The 21,707-nt window shown below is 33.5% G+C and overlaps 1 protein-coding gene across 1 annotated transcript in view; it reads right to left on the bottom strand.

Moving 5' to 3' along the window:
* Positions 1-1,365: 1,365 nt before the first annotated feature.
* LOC126889286 (succinate--CoA ligase [ADP/GDP-forming] subunit alpha, mitochondrial-like) overlaps positions 1,366-21,707 on the bottom strand; it is a 32,826-nt gene continuing 12,484 nt past the window's right edge. Inside the window, exons 3-4 of the mRNA XM_050657411.1 lie at positions 8,929-9,114; positions 1,366-1,681 (exon numbers count right to left, since the gene is read on the bottom strand). Of these exons, the coding sequence (XP_050513368.1) occupies positions 1,401-1,681; positions 8,929-9,114 (467 nt within the window). The 3' untranslated portion in view covers positions 1,366-1,400. The remainder of the gene's footprint in view (positions 1,682-8,928; positions 9,115-21,707) is intronic.

Below are 21,707 nucleotides of genomic sequence, written 5' to 3'. Positions count from 1 at the left end.
AAAATAAGCCAGAGAATCATTTTAAAATTGGACCAGGAGTCACAAAACGTTTAAAGAATATACCGAAAAATGAGTTTATGTTATTTTGACTATGATACCCCACTTAAAATCTAAAAAAAAAAAAAATCATAAAAATCATTTGATACCCAATAAATAATATATTTTTTTTCGGCATTTTTGTCGGCCTATTTTTTTTAATTTTGCCAGAACCTAAAGTTTAAAATTTCAAAAGAAAACAAAAATTTAATTTCGCGCCAAAAATTTTGGAAAATACTACACTATAGGCAATAAAATCTTTTTAAAATGAAAGAAAAATAAAGTTCCTCTTCCTACGATGATTCAAGCCGAAGATATCGCCAAAAAACGAAAAACTCTTTAAATTTTTTTGAGGCTATGGGTAGTGCTAGGGGCCTAAATTTTTTTTGTCGAATAATTTTTTATGTAGAACAACCTGGTATTGATTTTCGCCTAGACCCTTTTTGCAATTGGCAAATTCTGGCGAGTAAAATGAACAAACTACTATTGCGTGTGACTGAGCAGTTTCTAATTATTCAAACCTAATAAATGTTATCAGTTTCAGAAGAATTAGAAAGTTCTGTGGACGACTACTTAAATACGGAACTCATTGATGATAGCTCAGAAATGGAGGTCAACATAGAAACTATCAAAGAAGAAAGTACGACGAAAAATAGAGCTGTAAAGCCCAATTCCTACGAAAGCACGTGTTGAAGCGCGCTTCACTAGCTTAAACGTCGGCAAAGAGAGATAGAAAATATATAATAGTTGAATGGAAAAATCTCTGGCAATCTCTCCTGGGTAGACTAGAAGTATATGAACTGCCTCAGCGACCAAGAAGCAGTCTACCCAAACCTACCCAAGCTAAGATGGACGGTAATCGTGCCGATGACTGGATGGCCACAAGGTATATGTGGTCGTGAACAATCCCTTTGGGGTACCAGGCAAAACTCCATTTCATATAGCCTTTCTCTGGTAATGGGGTACTCTTCCCAGGTTGACCAACCTTTCCCTAGCTACTCGTGGGAACTTCATGAACTCAAAACGAGAGTATGCGTTTGGCGAGCATACTTGGCCTACACCTGCCGACATAGGGGAGATGTCCCCTGGTGATTTGTCCGCCTTCCTGGAAATGGCAGTATGGAGCATGAGCTAAGGACGACAACATCCTGGGAGGATGCACAATGGGTTAATTGAGGAATAAGTTCTGTGGAACTTGACTTGCCCTCCCTACTCTACAGAGATGTAGGTGGCGAAGAGTAGTAAGGAACAATAACGACCCCTGAAAAAGGAAAAGCTAAGAAAGAAGGAGAAGAAATAAGAAACTAGAAAATCAAATAATAAACATAATTCTTGGGAAATATAGCTATAATTAAATCGATAAATTACACCTTAATCTTGCCGGTTTCTTTTAAAGCATTATACATGGTTTGGCCAATTTGAGTAAGAACTCCCGTCACTTTAACGCCAACTTTCTCTAGTGCCTTTATTTTGTCTCCAGCTTTACCTCTTCCTCCAGAAATAATTGCTCCGGCATGACCCATTCGACGTCCAGGTGGAGCGCTAAGACCTGCTATGTAGGCTACCACTGGCTTGGCGTTAGGACCAACGTTGTGGACCTTAAGATATTCTGCTGCTTGTTCCTCTTGTACCCCACCAATTTCTCCTAAAGAAAACGAATTCTTGTCAGATATTAAATTTATAATTTCTTAAACATATTTAGTACACATAAATAATATGTAAAATATCAAGTACTGAAACCAATTTAAGTCTGCTTTATAGATTTTGAGAAGGCGTTTGATAGGATCCAATGTAATAGGCTGTTTGAGTATCTAGATGAAATAGATGATAAAGATCAGATACTTCTACATTTATCTTGGAATCAAGAAGCTTCTATTCTGGTAGACAAAGAGAAGAAACAGACAATAGTTTCATTCATAGAGGTATCAGACAAGGTTGTTGGTTATCCCCAAATTTACTTGTAGGGGAGAGTTGGATAAAACGGGATACCTAGCCTAGAGACCCAAATAGTGGTGCTATCAATCGGACAACGACGGAAACTTGTTATCAGTCGTCATTTTAACATTCTCAGTTCGTTTTACCTCGATGCCACTATTTGATGAAAAGTTGTTGTACCGTAAAATGGGGTGACTTTGACCGGTTTTGTACTTTAGTCCTATAAAAATCATATTTTAAATTTTGCTACATTTTTGTTTATGCAAATATGTTATGGGTTTACGCGTCTACTTTCAGTAGCTTAGATTATAATTACAAGAAAATAATCATGACTTAGAAAAAAAAAAATAAAAAATGCCTTTGGTCAAGTTCACCCTTACTGGGGGAAGTTGACTGTATATGCTTTTTGCCTGTTAAACTTATTTTTCTTTTAGGTGGGGTTAATTTGACCGTTTTTTAAACCATTTTTTCTTAATTCGTTATATCGGTGGATTTAACAACCCTTGGAATATTAATTATTTTTTTTAATTTAAAAATGAATTCTTAAATATTTATAAATTTGAATCGTTGAAAATAATTTTAAAAATTATACAGGGTGACTGAAGTATATCACAATAGATATTTTTCTATGTTTTCGGTCAAATTCACCCCACCGGTCAAAGTAACCCCATTTTACTGTATTTAGAATTGTTTGACTCTATTTTTTTTATACTTTGTACTTTTAAGTGAGTTGTTTTCTACATTATACTGCCTACATATATAAAACGAAAACATTAACGAATATTCTCATGTCTAGTCTATCTAATTTTACTTTTACATTTAGGCAGCAGTCATTTTTGTTTTAAAAAATGTCTGAGTTTGACAAAACGGCACACTTATAAGTTGGATAAAATGGGATACAGTTTCTTATGTCCCGTTTTATTTACCCATTTATTTGTTGGCCTATTAATTTTTTAAATAGAGATATGAAGCGTTTTCTCGTACTGCAGAGAACAACATATTTTTATGTGACTTTTGTTCTGATATACGTACCTAGTCCTAAATAAAAGTTCTTATTTCCCATTTTACCATAAAACATAAAAAACGCATATTTTTAAGTTTCTGACTACTGAAGATATTATTCTTTCAAGAGTAAATTTTACTATACAGTTTAATGTCTACTTAATTTAGGCACAAATTAAGTTTTAGATGATTTTATACAAAAAATTAAATATTATAAACCTATCCCGTTTTATCCAACCGTGGTTGGATAAAACGGGATGTGTAGGACTTTAATAAATATTTTTTTACTATTTTTCAGTTACTAAAAATAGCTAAAGATATGTGTTTTGTGTGCTGAAATAAATGTTATACCTATAAAAAATAATATTATGATAATTTCTTTAACATATTTTCCGTAGTAAAAGTAAACAATAATGGTATCCTGTTTTGTCCAACTCTCCCCTACTCGGAAATAACAAAGCCTTAGAAGCGCAATGTGAAGTTCGCAATTGGGGAGAAAATATTGACATCAGACATGCAGATAACACAGTGGTCTAAAGTCTTAAAAAAAAACTCATATGTAAATTATTATTTTTGACGTGGCCAAGTGCCTCAAAGGAGTTTTACACATTCAATATCAAGACTCTGACGAGTAATCGGGACATGTTTTAGTTTAAAGCGTTGTTTTTTATTTGTTAATTATGCGCGTGCACTCGACTTTTAAACCACCACGCCACCGCACGTCGTACTATATGGTGAGTCTCTGTCGCACTATATGAGTAACGTATTTAATTAGTAGATTCGCAATACTATGACCCAACATATCTAAAACATATTTTTCGCAGAAAAAAAGGAGTAATCTTTTGAATTTGTTTAAAAAAATTGTTTCTGCCCCAAAAATTTCTCCCGGCACCCTTTTGATTTGTTTAAAGGAGATATTTTTGAACTGGAATCCTAAAAAAACCGAATTAGAAACTTTTTCATACCGGAGCGGTCTCACCACATGGACTATTAGTATACTGTACTAATAAGATTTTTTTTTTTTTGTTACAAACGCCATCTGTTTATTTCAAACCATAAACACTAAGCATTTTTGTTGAACAGAATTTTTATATTAAGAGTGATCGCCCAGTGGCTATAACTCTATTGGTTGAGTATTTTTCTAACTTGATATACATTGGTATGACTTATATCAATTTACACTACTTAATCTAAACTTATTCTAAACTTTTACTTGTTGTCTATTGTCTAAAGGGCAAATCCAGTGGACTACGAATATTTAGTCTGTTATTTTGTACACTGTTATCAAGGAGACCGATTACAAGATTGTTGGAGTGCACTTCAAGGCGCTTATTAATAAGAATATATTACATTGGTGTTTGTTTACAGATTATTGGAAATTACGATGCATTTTTAACTGTTGATTGTTTTTTTTTTGTTCCAGGGTAATTAGGTTTTTTCCATGACACTTGAACAGCCAGGGTACTGAAGCGTTTTTTCGACAGGTAATACCTATAAGAGCAAATTGTAACTATTTCCTGCGTAGGATTTTTATTTATATACAATTAAGTGTCAAAAAATGGCATTTTTCATTTTTTTTTTCAAATCAATGCAAAACAGGAAAACTTATGGTTTTTTTTAGTACACATATCTTCGAGATTAGGGAAAAAGCTTTAAAATAACGTTTTACAAAGTTTGATATACTCATTTATTGTTAATATAATTGCGAAAAAAGGTCGGAATTACAAAAAAAATATTTTCGCAATAACTTGTAAAAATTAGTACACTAACATTTCAGCTTTGATATTTTTGTCAAATAAGGGTTCTTTAGTGCATAATATGTGATAAAAATTTCAAAGCGATTCATTCAATTGTTTAAATTTTATTCAAATTGTTTATCCCAGGGAGATTTTTTTTTGCAATAACATAAGTCAGAAGAAAATAACGTTAGAACCATTCCACAGGTGTCAAATGAAAGAGCATGAGCTATATTTTCAACTTGGTTTAAAAAAGTGAATAATAAATGCATTTATTAGTAATAAATAATTATGCAAAATTATCGTAAATCTTTCCTTATAAACTTTTTATTTTGTTATATAAGAAATGATACATATTTATTACAATTTTTTATCAATTATGATATAGATAACATTACTTGGTAGTTGTGCACTTAAATCAGGGTAAAAAATTTAATTTTTTTGGAAAAAGTTTTTCAAAAATTTTATAAAGGAAAATTGACCATATTTTTGCATAATTATTTATTACTAATAAATGCATTTTTTATTCACTTTTTTAAACCATGTTGAAAATGCAACTCATGCTCTTTCATTTGACACCTGTGGAATGGTTCTAAGATTATTTTTTTCTGACTTATGTTATTGCAAAAAAAATGCTCTCTGAGAAAAACAATTTAAATAAAATTTAAACAATTGAATGAATCGCTTTGAAATTTTTATTACATATTAAGCACCAAAGAACCCTCATTTGACAAACATTTCAAAGCTGTACACTAATTTTTACAACAGTTATTGAGAAAATATTTTTTTTGCAATTCTGACTTTTTTCGCAATTATATTAACAATAAATGCGTATATCAAACGCTGTAATACGTCATTTTAAAGCTTTTTCCATAATCTCAAAGATATTTGTACCAAAAAAATCGTAAGTTTCACTGTTTTCAGTTGATATGAAAAAAAAGGGGAAATGCCATTTTTTGACAGTTAATTGTTTATAAATAGAAATTTCCGCCAGATCCTACGCAGGAAATAGTTATAATTTGTTCCTATAGGTATTACCTGTCGAAAAAACGCTTCAGTACCCTGGCTGCTGAAGTGTCACGAACAGGTATATTTTTGTCTTATTACCCTGGCCTATTTCTCTTATCGTAGTAGTATAAGTCACATTATGTTAGTCATAAGTTATTTTATTGTTCACACCTATGATGACAGTCATTACCTGTTTAATAGGGTAAATAGACCGGCTTTTTCATTTAAGTATCGTACAACAGAAACAGCTGGAAAAGTGGTAAGTTCTTCCAAAATGTTTAAATAATTTTAAAAGTAATACGATGTTAACACTGTGGACTAATCTTTCCAGATTCATATTGGGCTATGAGTATTGCGTCGTCTGCGTAAAAGAGTATTTTTACTGATGCCTTCATTCATGATTAAATTGAAGAGCATAAGTTCAATGACTCTCCCTGTCTTATTTCGTTGCCTATGTCTGTAGGTTCTGTAAGTTGCCCATCTATTCTGACTTCCATTTTGTTGGTTTGGACTGACGATGTCGGGATGGTATCACAAGATTTTTTTCCTGGTTTTCCCTCGTGATTTACTGTGGAATCTCTAACGCGAGAATTTTACTGTCACCGTTGCATGTGGTTGTATTGTTAAAGACAGATTACATGCTATAATTTTTTTTGTGACGGATATTCTTAAGTTAAGGTTGATTTCATGTAATCGAATGAACAATTGGCAATATCATTTTAAAGTCTTCTACTTTAAAATGTATAATTTATGTCTGAGTTGCCGATGTAAAGCAGTCAGATTAAATAAATTATTATAATTTTTTACTAAGGAGCAACATTTTTGTTTAATTCACTAATATTTTTTGTATTTTGACAACGGCATCCGATTTGGAGGTCGAAACGTTAAAAAAATAATTTTTTAGTAAAATTGTGGCTTATTTCCCATTAAAAATAGTTGGTTGGTCTCTACCAGAATCCACTTTGCCTTTTCACGCTTTGGCTAAATTTTGGGAAGGAATAACTTTTTTTAAGGCATTGAAAATTTTTAGGACAGTATCCAATATCCAAGCAGCTCGTGTTTCGGATTGCGTTCATAATCGTCGCTGTTACAATGTGTTGAACAGAGATATGAGCGTTGTTAACGTTAAAATTGTCTGCACGTTTACGTTTACATAATTGTTTTCACACAAATCGTACTTTTTTGTCTTTTGGGAAACTCAAATCTTGATATTCGTATCGAAACCTAGTGATTGATTGTCCACATTATAACCAAACACGGCGCACCTCATTTTTAATAACAGTTTAACAAAGTATAAGTAAAATTCACCTTAAACAAAAAAATAAACACCGTTTACTATACGACCACACTGAATTTAATGCTGTTCTACTCACAGAGTGACGTAGCTACGTAGGCCCCGCCCACCGACTCCATGTCATATCTTCAGTTATTGTATCATGGGCTCACTAGAAGACGGTAAAGCTCAAAATTATAGCGTCTACGGCAGGGCTTCCCAAAATTATTCGTCCTATGACGCCCTTGGGACTTTGCTATTTTTTGCGACGCCCCTCAACCGAATCCCCAATAATACTTACCAATTTTAGACTTTAGTACTAGCCTAGTAACAGGTTATAGTTATATCAAATACACTATTTAAACAGTTATAATTTTTATTAGAAATTGAAAACGAAATCAAGACATAGACACAAAAAAAGGAATATTTATTTATGTAATAGTCTGGTTAATGTGAGGGAAGTGCTTGCTTTTTGAGCATAGCTATGAAACCGGGGCTCCAATATGGAAATTGTCACTCTAATTTCTTTTTCTAAGTTTATGTTTGACCTGTACTTGTTTTTAATTACTGCAACTGCAGAAAAGTCCCGTTTCGTACAAGTACGAAGTCGCAAAGGTAATAAAACCTTTAATGCAGCAGTGCTGATGGCATCATATTCATGAGAAACTGAGCTCACAAATTCAAACAGTTTGTCTTTGGCGTATTGAAGCTTTAGGCTGGAATCACAGGACAATTCTGTCAGGTGTTCTTCTTCCTTTGGTCAAAGTGTCGATGGTGTGGATGGAAAGGATTTCTGACCCAGTCATATTGCTCCAGATCTTCGGGAAAATATTTCTCAAATTGTTCGCTCAGTGATAATATGTGTTGTGTAAACATAATTTTAAAGAGGTATCGAGGATTTCTATCGATTTTTCTTGTAGAATACCTTGTAAAGCAGGGAAACCATCAATTTCTTGATCTTCTAATTTTCTCTTTCATACAAGCAACTTCTTCTGAAACCCAGTAATTTTCTGCAAAGTTTCCCTGCAAAGACTTATTAAGATCATTTAATTTGTCAAATATGTCACAGAGGTATGCTAATTTTATTATAAACTCTGAATTAATAAAGCTTTGCGCATTTCAAGGGTCTATCGACTTGACGTTATATTTTTTATTTAATTTATTTATTAATACATATTTTATATTTTTTACACATTTAAAATCAAATAAATATATTTTCTGTATTAAAAGTCCGCGCTGAGAGGCGACGCCCCTGGGACAACGCCGCGACGCCCCAGGGCGTCGCGACGCACGGTTTGGGAAGCCCTGGTCTACGGCATAATCCGTTTTCCTGTACGCCTTTATAGGTAAATATGTCTGAGGATTTTACGCTCAAAACCTTCTAAACGTTCTTCATCACTTTTTGGAATGTATACTTGTTTTTGTCTTTTACCCGCATTCGAATTTAAATTTAATTTTATTGTTTCAAGCAGTCTGTTTCTTGCTGTCTCACAAAAAAAACAAGCAGATTAACCACGAAATTTAAAGCAAAGATAAAGACACCAGTGTAATTAAGCCCAAATGGCTCAAATGTTGTAATTAAAAGGTCATATGATATGAAAGACGAAGTCGATGAGGATCCCAGGAACTTTCTGGGAACGCGTTCATGGAAAAGAACAGTGGTAAATCGAAATTATTGGAGAAGCTTGTTGAAGGAGGCCAAGGCTCGATTTGGGCTGTAGTGCCATTGGATGGATGGATCTGACCAAATTTTGTGGTTAGTTTCAACTACTTGGATCTGGAGTTTAACTTGATGATGGTCTGATTTGACCGGAAAAGTCTCTAATGTACTTTTTGAAGTACTTTGATTCCTACTTGGATCTTTTTTAAAAATTTCTTGTAAAATTATTTATGTACCATCTACAGAGGAAGATCTTTACTTCTTAAATAATTGCTCACCTATTATCACTATTCCCTTTGTTTTAGGATCCTGCAAAAATATTTCTAGGACATCAATAAAGCTGGTTCCGTTAAAGGGATCACCTCCTATCCCTACAACAGTGGTTTGACCTAAACCAAGTTTGGTTGTTTGATCAACAGCTTCATAGGTCAAAGTGCCAGATCTTGAGACTATACCAACCATTCCTGAAAGTGTTATAAAATATGAATATGCAGGTAAAAAGTGTTAAAAGCAATAGTAATAATTTTGAAATATTTTATTAAACATGTTAAAAATAATAAAGGGGATAAGTATGTAAAGGATAATAATAATAAAATAAGGCGGTAGTGGTTAGGTACTTTAGTTACTTCAATACTTAACTCAAACATGTTAAACAGGATATTATAGGAACTAGCGAAGTCAAAAGAAGAGATACAGATCAGGTCAAACTAAAATCAGCATATGTATAATGTGGAAAGAGAATCGGCAACTGGAGGAATAGGTCTAATAATACACAGAAAACTACACCAAGAACTACAGAAATACATGGAGCATTCACTCATATAAATCCAAAATTAGGTTGAGAGGAGAGTCAGAAATAAGGAGGTCCTTACAATGTAAACATTGTAAGGTCACTGAAATTTTAGAACAGAGAAAAATATGAATAACTAGCGAAGTCAAAAGAAGAGATACAGATCAGGTCAAACTAAAATCAGCATATGTATAATGTGGAAAGAGAATCGGCAACTGGAGGAATAGGTCTAATAATACACAGAAAACTACACCAAGAACTACAGAAATACATGGAGCATTCACTCTTATAAATCCAAAATTAGGTTGAGAGGAGAGTCAGGAATAAGGAGGTCCTTACAATGTAAACATTGTAAGGTCACTGAAATTTTAGAACAGAGAAAAATATGAATAACTATGTTATCAATAATGAAAATATTGGTTTCTAATAGATGTTGATTATAAGATACCCTGAAGTTTTGTTCATGCACGGAAAGATCCAGAGAAAAGTAACACCGGTAGAAGAAAAACTTTATAGCTTTAAAATTTAAGACAATGGTATGGAAAATCGATTACTTCATTATTCCTAGTTGTTGTTAATAAAGCAATGATGCCGTCTTATATCCAACGTAATATCATATCACTACCTTGGAAGAAGACCACCATATCTCAAAATGGCTAAAAAGTGGGCTATGGTAGTTAATAGATCTCAAACATTCTATATTTTTGTGTGATATAGTCATATTTCAATATATATTTCACGTTTAGTTTATGCCTACGATTGTCAGATGCTAGAAGTGTCGGCATTCTTATGCGAAAAGTTGGTTTGACATTTTGAACAATATCGTCATAATTCAGTTACTTCCCAGACAAGTGGACGTATTTTTTGTGGATCAACGCATCTTCTTGAGTTATGTCATTATTAAAAAACAACTGAGTATTATCATATTTTGTTCAAAGAACAATGTACAATTTTGATTTATGCCATCCGTTCTCAGAAACATAGTCACATAATACATACATTACTTTCTGTGAAGAATAATGCATTAATTAGAGTTCAGTCTTGTAAAGACATACGTTTTAAGTCCTAAATTAAGTTAAAATTAGAGAGTCCGGAATCAGAAAAGTATCACAATGTTATAATAACATTTCAGAACAAAGAAAGATGTGGATAATCTTAGTTATAAATAAATGAAAATTTTAGTTTCTAATAAGTTCTGCTTATGAGATACCCCGAAAAATAAGAATTTTTGGTCATGCAGGAAAATATCCAGAGAAAACGTGACACTGGCAGAAGTAAAACCTTATAGTTTTAAAAGTTAAGGCAATGTGTAAGGTTACAAACGTCACATCTTTGATATTTTATTTTTAATAATTATTTTACCTTATTTCCTTTAATACTTCTTAATAATTATCTTCCTCTATTTGTTTTACCCATTACCCCCTTTAAAAATCGGTTGGCGCCCTCTTTTATTATCCTGTTTGATTATTCTCTTTGATTATCCTTTTTTAATACCCTCTTTTATTATCTTCTATTTAGTATATATTTTTCATTTAAATCATCATACTGAACGCACCCTGTATATACTCTCTAAATATCTGTATTTCAATACTGAACATACCTGCTACTTCATAGTACTTATCGTCGTTTCAAATGTCGTTTTCAATGACAGTGTCACTTCATCCGTCATCCCCACCCGCTGACACAAAATCCAAATGGAAGGGAAAAATAAATCTATTTAAAGAGATGAGCCCATAAGGCCCTATCTATTTCCATATCATTTCTCTTGGGGTGAGTTCTTATCATATTAATTACATTTCTTCATCTTACAGTTTTTCTAATGTTTTTTTTATCTAACCTAACTTTCAATGTCAGACCATGTGTTCTGATATTTTAGTTTTGAATATATTTTTTTTTAATTTACATATATGCACGTTTACTAATCAAAATTTTAACTATTCTTCTCATCTAAATTTCATTTAGTTTATTCTTGTCATCTGCTACTCTTCCTGACGATTAGAACGGCAGATGGCACACGTTGGTTTTTCTTCTTGATGATTGATATGTGTCTCTATTTTATAGTTTTTGGAATAAGATCACCGTTCTCCCTCCGGGAGTTTCAACAACCCTCAAATCGCCGGCGATAGAACAACGAGGACATGGCATCCATACTGCAACCCCAACAACTACACTGCAACGACCAACACCTGTAGGCCTGGTGGAGTACAGCTTTTAGAACCCCAGAGCCCGTTGCAGAACCAGCAGCAGTACCATACGACATCAAGAAGTTACCATCGAGCCGAATACCAAAAACCATAAGTATAATCCAGAATTGTTAGTTTTTGGCAAGAATTTGAATACATTTGTTAATGCAATTTACTAAGTCATATTTTTATTATATCTTTGTGAACAATAAACATGATTGGTTAAAATATATTGTTTTGTTTGCTTCCATTCCAATTTTCTTAGTTCATATCTGAGGTTAGGACAAGACGAACACACACCTGTGACTGAGCTAAACTAAGGGTGTAACGATGGCTATCTTGGTTAGTTGAGGTAATATTTTTGAATATTATTTCAATTAGCTGGGTAGTCCATCGCTTACTCGTTACAAATGGTATGGAATATCGATTACATCATTATTTATAATTATTGTGAATTAAGTCAAAACACCGTATTGTATCCAACGTAATATTATATCGCTACCTTGGAAGAAGACAATCATTAGACTAAGCCAAGCCGCACACCAAAGAAACTTGAAACGAAAAACATGAAACATGAAACGAAAAACATGTTTCATGAAAAGAAAATACTGCTAAAAAAATCTCAAAGTCCGCCTACTAATGAAACGAGTGTGATTCATGCTCATGACACATTTTTATTTTCGGAGAGTCTCATAAATGGCCGGATATATATTTGTTTAGTAGTGGTTTATTTCCATGAAACGTAATTTACGTTTCATGTTTCTTTGATGTGCGGTCGGGCTTAGGCAAATATGCAAATAAAAACATATGAAATATGCGCATAAATATGCAGCATTTTAAACAAAAATATGCATGTTTGTCTAGAAAATATGCATATAAAAATAAAAAAAATATAAGTACCTACAGTAAAACCTGTGTTACACTCGGTTCGCTAAACTCAGACGCAACTGGCTAGAGATTTTAGTCCGTAATTTTTTTGTTTTTTGTCAATTTTGCAAAAATTGTCAAAATTACTAACAATTTAATAATTATTAACTATTTAGTAATTATTTTTTGCCAATTTTACCAAAATTGGCACAATTACTTACTAAAATCACTAGCCAGTTGTGTCTGAGTTTAGCGAGCGGACATACCGGCCAACTGTACTAAAGGCCAGTTTAAAAATTCCCCAAACCAATTATATGTAGACCACAAAAACTGGCAATACCGGCCACCTTTCTATATCGGCCAATTATTCTTTCATTTTTAGTGGCCGTTACTGACAGGTTTTACTGTATATACAGGGTGCCCAGAAACTCTCCCGACAAACGAAGACCGGAGATCCTTCAGATAATTCTAAGACAATCTAACTCAATTCACCTAGTCCGAAAATGCTTCTTAAGGGAGCTAGAGCTCTTTGAAGATGGCGTCTTGGAATTAGTTTTTCTTAAATATCTCCAGAACACTGTTATTTAGAAAAACGAAAACTGGTACGCTTATTTTTATTTTCCAGAGATAAATCGATTCCATCAATTACGAATTTCTAGTACCGGTCATAGGCGCCCGTTTTGGGTAGGGCAACTGTTATTTTATAGCATAACTTTTTTGTCTTTAGGTTCTAAGCATTTTTGATACTGGATTTTGAATGCTCAAAAATTAAGGATAAAAAAGTTATGCTATAAAATAACCATCGACCTACCCAAAACGGACGCATATGACCGGTACTAGAATTTCGCAACTAAGGAAATCGATTTATGATAAATAAATAATAAATTTAAGATAAATAAACGCACCAGTTTTCGTTTTTCTAAATAGTTTTTTTTTTAATTTTTTTTTTCAAATTCAACAAACGAAAAATTTTAAAATCGATTTTTTTTAGAAAACTGTGCATACTACCAACTTAAAGCAAGAGTATCTTTTAGTACTAGAATACCTTACAATTTAATAATCCAGTATAAAAAATGCTTAGTAGTTAAAGATAAAAAAGTTATACAATAAAATACCAGTTTCCCTACCCAGAACGGGCGCATATGACCGGTATTAGAAATTCGTAATTGATGTAGTTAATTTATCTCTGGAAGATAAATAAGTGTACCAGTTTTCGTTTTTCTAAATGGAAGCGTTCTGGAGATATTTAAGAAAAACTAATTCCAAGACGCCATCTTCAAAGAGCTCTATCTCCCTTAGGAAGCATTTTCGGGCTAGGTGAATGGTGAATTGGGTTAAATTATCTTAAAATTGTCTGGAGAATCTCCAGTTTTCGTTTGTCGGGAGAGTTTCTGGACACTCTATAAATAACTCAGAAAGTAGTATCCGTTTTATTTACAAAAATATTTAAAATATCTTAATTATATTATAATTTACAGTAATTAACACTTATTTATTTTACAAACTAAGCTTAGGTATTTAACTATTTAAGTATTTTCAAATAAATAATATTACTTTGAATTGTGCTAACACTAAATGATTAACGGCTGTTTAAATTTTTCTAACAAAAACTTATGGTTTCTGAGTAGGTACATATTGTAATATATATGTACATGAAAAAACTTCTTTCCACATCAACTGATATAACTGGGGCATTTTTTAAAATACCTATACGGTAATATTTGCTTTTAAATTAAACTGTTCCTAAAAATGTCCCACCTAGTATTTCAGCTAAGTACTTCAGAAAGGACCTGGTAACTATTTGCATAACAATTAAAATCAGGAATCTTGAAAATATCAAGATAATAATATGACTATGAAAGCTGGAAAATCCCCCAAATATTTACAGGAGATTTTTGGTATTTTTCTCTTTATCTAAGAAGAAATACTATGAGCATAAATTAGAAGCACGCAACTAAAGGCTTTTGCACGAGAAAACATAGCGTTTATTTTCGGCAGTTTTAAATTGCAATTCACAATAAAATTACAAGGACAGGTGTTACCGGTATCAATTTTACAACATAATTGATTTCTAAAACTGACCATCCCAATAAAAATTTTTACCTAGAGGTATAAACTAGCAGATTTTGGAACCCTTATTCAGGGACAAAATTACAATAAATATCTAGAAATATTGAAACAAAATATATTCGGATTTCCAAGCTCTTCGTTGATTTTATTTCATGAATATATCTAGACGCCTGATGCAATTTCAGGTTATATGCATTTTATGCATACTTTTATAGAAATATGCAAAATTTGACATTTTTGCATATTTTATGCATAATATGCAAAACATGCAATTTGCATATTTGCCTAAGTCTAACAATCATAATATCTCGAAAAAGGTAAAAAATAGACTATGTTGGTGAACGGATTTCAAATATTCTAGGTATATTTTTTTGTGTGATAACGTCATAACGTTAGTTTATGTCCATGAGAGTCAGATGGTAGTAGAAGTGTCGGTATTGTTATTCGAAGTTAATTTGATATTTTCCACAATATTGTCTTAACTCAGCTGCTTCCCAGGTATCATGCTAAATGGACGTGCTTATTTTGTGGAACACTGTCACTTTTTGAGTTATGTCAGTATTAAAAACATATGCCATCCTTTCTGAAAAACACAATAAGAGTAGAATACTTGCTGTGAAGAGTAATGCATTAATTTGAGTTGTGTTAGTATTGTAAATAAAATGAAGTATTGTTTGAAATGAGATAAAGTATGCTTTTGAGTTATGTCAGTATTTTAGAAAATTAATAAAACTTTTAACTAATAAAAGGCAAGGAATCTATCTACCCACCTATTGTTTGTAGATTTGGAGAAGGCATACGATACGGTACCTTTGAAAAAACTGTTTCAAACATTGACGAAGGTAGGTCTGAGTAGAGAGTATGTGGATGCTATCGCAAATATATACAAAAATGCAAGAAGTGTCGTTAAAGAAGGAAACTTTATATCTGAATCATTCCCTATATCAAAGGGGCTTAAACAAGGGTGTTGTCTGTCTCCGACTTTATTTAAAATATATATTCAATCATCGCTAGAGCAGTGGAGGAAACAAGTATCCGGAATGGGAATAGACATAGGCAGTGGTAAATGTCTAACAACTTTGTTTTTTGCAGATGATCAGGTAGTCGTAGCGAATGATGAGGAAGACATGGACTACATGTTTAGAAAACTAAAGAAAGAATATGAAAAATGGGGCCTCAATATGAATATGTCAAAGACAGAGTATCTTAAAATAGGGGATGATGAAGAAGATCCAGAGTTAGAAATTAGAACCACGAAAAGATGTAATGAATATAAATATCTCGGATCTATAATATCTAAAGAAGGCACTACAAAAAGAGACATCGAAAAGAGAACGCAGCAGGGCAAAAAAGCGGTAAACATTCTGAGCTCTCTACTGTGGTCTAAAGATATAAGGCAAGAAACGAAATTGACAATCTATCGTACCTTGGTAGAGCCTATTATGACTTATGGGGCTGAAGTTTGGCAGATGACAAAAAAAGATAGGAAAAGAATAGAAGTAGTAGAAATGGATTATCTAAGGAGAGCCTGTGGTATATCTAAGAAAGATCACATCAGGAATGAAGATATTAGAAGGAGGACGCATACTGTATATTCCAGTGTAGATAAAATTGAAACTAGACAACTAGTGTGGTATGGTCACGTGAAACAAATGAATGAAGATAGATGGCGAAAGAAAGCTTTAAATTACATACCACACCAAAGAAGAAGAAGGGGAAGACCTTCAGTTGCCTGGGAAGAAAATGTACGGCACATCATGAAAGATAGAGCCATCAAAGAAGACGAATGGATGGACAGAAAACGATGGCGGTCGAAATGCGAGAAGCGGCAGAGGCTGTAGGAACCTCGCTGATAGATAGATAAAACTTTTTGAATTTTTGAACCCAACTATCTACAAATTATTGAGGTTCTTCTTCTTCTTCTTCCTTCTTGTATGTAGGCTTTAAAGCCTGTTTCTTCTTCAATATTAGTCTCCTAAATTGTTTAAGTTATCGCACCATCTTTTTCTTGGTCTGCCAATACTTCTTCTGGTGACTTATCGCGTGCTATTCGTACTATCCTATCCTCTGCCATTCTACTAATGTGTTCGTTCCACTCCTGTTTCCGTTTTGTCACCCATCCATTTATGTCTTCTACATCGCATGATCTTCTTATGTTTACGCTTCTCTCCTTATCCAACAGATTTTTCCCTGATAATCGTCGGAGTATTTTCATCTCTGTTGTTTCTAGTAGTCGTCTCGTTTTAGATGTGTCAGGTCTTGTCTCCGTCGTGTATGTCAATATAGGTCTAATTGCTGCTTTATAGATTCTTGCTTTTGTCTCTTGTCTTAGGTGTTTGTTCTTCCAAATCATGTCATTAAGAGATCCCGCCGCTTTACTTGCTTTTAAGCTTTGTTGTCGTACTTCAGATATCTAAACTTTGCTGACTGCTTTATTATTTTCCCATCAATTTCGATTTTACATGGTAGTGAATATTTAGATGTTGTCATACATTTGGTTTTTTTTGCTGATATTATCAGATTGTATTTCTTGGCTGTTGTATTGAAGATGTGTGTTAATATTTGGAGATCGTCTTCCGACGATCTGTGTGTTAATCTTTGTTCCCTATTGTGTAACCATGACCTTTACGTGCTGCTTCTATTATTTCGTCCATTATTATATTAAAGAGCAGCACGAGTCATCTTGTCTGACTCCACTTTGTACTGGTATAAATTGCGTTGGAATAATTGGTTGAAAAAATAAATCCAGTTGGAATTATTTCAAATTAAGAAAATGTCTCAAGGATTTAGTGGTTTACTCATGCTAAAGTCACAGTATATAGGTTTATACAACAATCAGTATAGTCACTTGCCGTGAAGTACGTTATGAAAAAATGTTCCATTTTTCCCACTGCGCATCGAGACCTTGCAGCCGGACGCAAGCGCATAACAGCGTGTGTTATACTGCTCAACATTATTTTTGATACACTGCTCGAAAATAAATAGGACAAATTTGAAATAGATTTTTCGAAATAAGGAATACTTTTCTACAATTAACGTTTACGAAGCTCTTGACAATTTATCGATAGTTTCATAAATAATTATTACTGTTGTTCTGAAGACTAAATGTATCAGCTTTAATGGATTCATTGAGATAATAAGTGCGTTCGCGGGTGCCTGTCGGCGACAAATTAGCAGCAAAACGCATGCGCACTTTAAAATTATATAAATAATATCGTTAATAGATAAATATACAAGGTATATTTACCTATTATAATTTAATAATTAGTTATTAATATTAATTAAAAGTAAATATACCTTGTTTATTTATCTATTAACGATATTATTTATATTAAATGAGGTTAGAAATTGTCGGCGACAATTTGTCAACTGTACCCGCGAACGCACCTTATGTATAGTATTTTTACTACAAAAACGTTATTACGTAGGTCAAAATTTTTGACGTAAGAGAACTGTCAAAACATTAGAATGTGACTTTTCATTATTGCCGTGTTTATAATAAACATAGCAATAATGAAAAGTCACATTCTAATGTTTTGACAGTTCTCTTACGTCAAAAATTTTGACCTACGTAATAACGTTTTTGTAGTAAAAATACTATACCTACGATTTTCAACTAAATAATTTTTTCTATATAAACAAAATTTTAGTCTAACAATGGGCTCTACTTTATCTTCATTGGTCTTCTTCTTCTAATGCCTACTCCACTAATGAAGGTTGGCTATAACCACTGCAAATTAGTTTCATTATTAGCGAATATATTTATGGATTTCTAAAGAAATATTGTTTTCACTCAGTTTTGAAAAAAATGTGAAAGCGTTGAATTATATACGTCCGTCTGTCCGTAAACACAACTCCTCAGTCATTAAACCAGATAGAATGACAAATGAGGTGTCGGATGAAAGCTTATATAATCCAAGGATGGTACTAAAGGTGAGATATTTGGCAAAGGACTTCCAGTTTTAAAAATGCAATCGGAAATACGGTTTTAAATTCTCCGGGATAGTACAAGCGATATATTATTCGACGCGCCGTAGCAAGAGGAGTCTTCCTTCTTGTAGGTAGGCTTTAAAGACTGTTTCTTCTTCAATATTAGCCTCCTAAATTGTTTAAATTATCGCACCATCTTTTTCTTAGTCTGCAAATACCTCTTCATCCATTTGGTGACTTATCTCGTGCTATTCGTACTATCCTATCCTCTGCCATTCTACTAATGTGTTCGTTCCACTCCAGTTTCCGTTTTGTCACTCATCCATTTAGGTATGTCTTCTACATTGCATGATCTTCTTATGTTTTCGCATCTCTCTCTATCCAATAGACTTTTCCCTGATATTCGTCTAAGTATTTTCATCTCGGTTGTTTCTAGTAGTCGTCTCGTTTTAGATGTTTCAGGTCTTGTTTCTGCCGTGTATGTCAATATAGGTCGAAATGCTGCTTTATAGATTCTTGCTTTTGTGTCTTGTCTTAGGTGTTCGTTCTTCCAGATTGGAAGAGATTAAGAGATCCCAGCGCTTTACTTGCTTTTAAGCTTTCTTGTAGTACTTCCTCTTCAACATCTCCGTAACTGGGTATATCTATTCCCAGATATCTAAACCTTGCTTCCTGCTTTAATATTTTCCCATCAATTTCGATTTTACCTCGTAGTGGGTATTTAGATGTCATACATATGTTTTTTCTGCTGATATTATCATATATTGATATTGTATTTCTTGGCTGTTGTATTGAAGATGTGTGTTAATCTGGAGATTGTCTTCTGTCTTGGCGATTAATGCGGCGTCGTTTGCATAACCTAATATTTGGAGTTTTTTGTTCCCCATTCTGTAACCATGATCTTTAAATACTGCTTCTATTATTTCGTCCATTATTAGATACATTAAAGAGCAGTGGGCTTAACGGGTTCCCTTGTCTGACTCGGCTTTGTACTGGTATAAACTGTGTTAGTTTTCCATTTATCTTTGCCTGTATTCGATTATGGAAATAGATGTTTTCGATGGTTCGTATAATATTGATTGGCATGTATCTTCTATACAGTAAGTGTAAGACGTCTTCGACTTGGATGCGATCGAAAGCCTTTGTCAGGTAAAACATAGATATGCTGTTTATTGTACTCGATGGCCTTTTCTGTGATTTGTCTTAGTACGGAAATAAATAGTACAATACTGGCGTCTACGCTACAAACGCATTCAATATGCTAAGGAAAATGTGGTCTTCACATCAGATGACAATTAAAACCGAAAGACTATTCAACAGCAACGTGAAGACTGTATTACTATATGGAGCAGAAACTTGGAAAGTGTCAAGAAAATGTATTGGACAGATGCAGGTATTCATAAATAAATGCCTAAGGAAGATTCTTAACATTTACTGGCCAAACCGTATATCAAACCAAGAGCTATGGACAAGAACTAACCAGAAACCTATGTATATCTAAAATAATATGCAAAAGGAAATGGAGTTGGATGGAGCACACACTAAGGAGACCTGACACAGACATAGCGAGGCAAGCCCTAGAATATACACCACATGGAAAGAGAAGACCAGGTAGACCCATAGAAATGTGGAAAAGAAATTAATGCTATAGGGCTTTTCATTGATTGTCATTTGCTTCGAGCTGCTGTCATATGTTGTATAATCTGTGTATAATACTAATATACACAGAGATATGTCAACAATAGATCAGGCTAGTCATATGCCACTCAATGCATCGGGGTGTAACGCTGATATCAAGTACGGTGGTCTAGCTATCTTTGTCTGTCGTGCGAGTGTGAGCGTATCTACCAAGAGGTGGGAGTAATGGAACGACAGTTACACAGAGGCGGCAGCCATCATATGCTAGAGAGAGAAAGCTGAGCGCCAGTAGAGAGAGAAAGATAGACCACCAACCCGAACTGTTCTGCGTTACTCTATTTTTCGAACTGGCCTAATCTATTCTGTTATACCTATGAATATACACGGATTATACAACATATGACAGAAGCTCGAAACAAATGACTGTGAATGAAAAGCCCTATTGGGAAAACCTGGACAGAAATAAAGATCAGTGCAAAGGATAAGACAGAATGGAGGCAGACAGTTGACGCCCTATGCTCCGCATGGAGTGAAGAGGAATAAGTAATTAAGTAAGTACTGGCGTCTACGCAGGATCTTCCGGATCTGAATCCTTGTGAGAAATCTAAAAAACGAAGTACTGATGTCTTGTCAAGAGCTAATGAGAAAACTAATAAGAGGACTTTTCTATAGAGGAAAAAAATAATAATACATTCGAATTATAAATTATATTTTGAGAATTTCAATTTTACAATACCAATTTTATTTTTTACAGATATATTCCCTACAAGCATTTCAAATTCATCCTTAAAATAAAGTTTAATAGGTACATAAAATGAACTTATAAATTTCTGTTTTGAAAGGGTTGTAGATACCTACTATATACCTACTCAGATCTATACCTACTCAGCATCATATTGAGAAATCACAGAATCGTAAATATACAGTAATGAGCACTCACACTAATAACCGGCAAAATAACGCAAAAGATGGAAAACATATTAACTTGTGAGATAAAAAGAGATGAAACTTGTAGAAGTGGAACTTATCGTTATAAACGAATAAATTAACATAACCTTGGATAAGAGTTTTAACCTCCATTTTTCACTTTGAGTGATATTGGGCTAGTTTCTGGGTCCGTGTATTTTCATACACCACCACACAAACCCGCCGACACCAATGTAGTTTAGAAATAGCTATCTCTAAACTACAGTGGAACCAGCGGGCTTGTGGGACATGGTATGAAGGTACACAGACCTAGAAACTACCCCAATATCACTCACAGTGAAAAATAGAGTTAGCAGGTTAACACTCTTAGCCGACGATAACATTACATAGTTTCCCACCTTTAGATCTCTGTGACAGGAGTATTTTATAAAATTCTCCTGGCACAGTGACAGTTCTCATACTCATCTGATACGTCTAAAGGTGGGAAACTATGTAATGCAATGTTAATTTATATGTTTATATCAATAATTTCTCTCAGTTTCATCTCTTTTTACTTCAGAATGCATCCCATGTTTCCCATCTTTGGCGTTATATCCCATATTTTGCCAGTTATTAGCATGCTCATCACTGCATATTGGACTTTTTACACATA

Source organism: Diabrotica virgifera, chromosome 8 (genome assembly GCF_917563875.1).
Source record: "Diabrotica virgifera virgifera chromosome 8, PGI_DIABVI_V3a".
Classification (NCBI taxonomy): domain Eukaryota; kingdom Metazoa; phylum Arthropoda; class Insecta; order Coleoptera; family Chrysomelidae; genus Diabrotica; species Diabrotica virgifera.
Note: the sequence above shows the minus strand (reverse complement) of the source record. Positions and strands in the feature narration are given on the sequence as shown.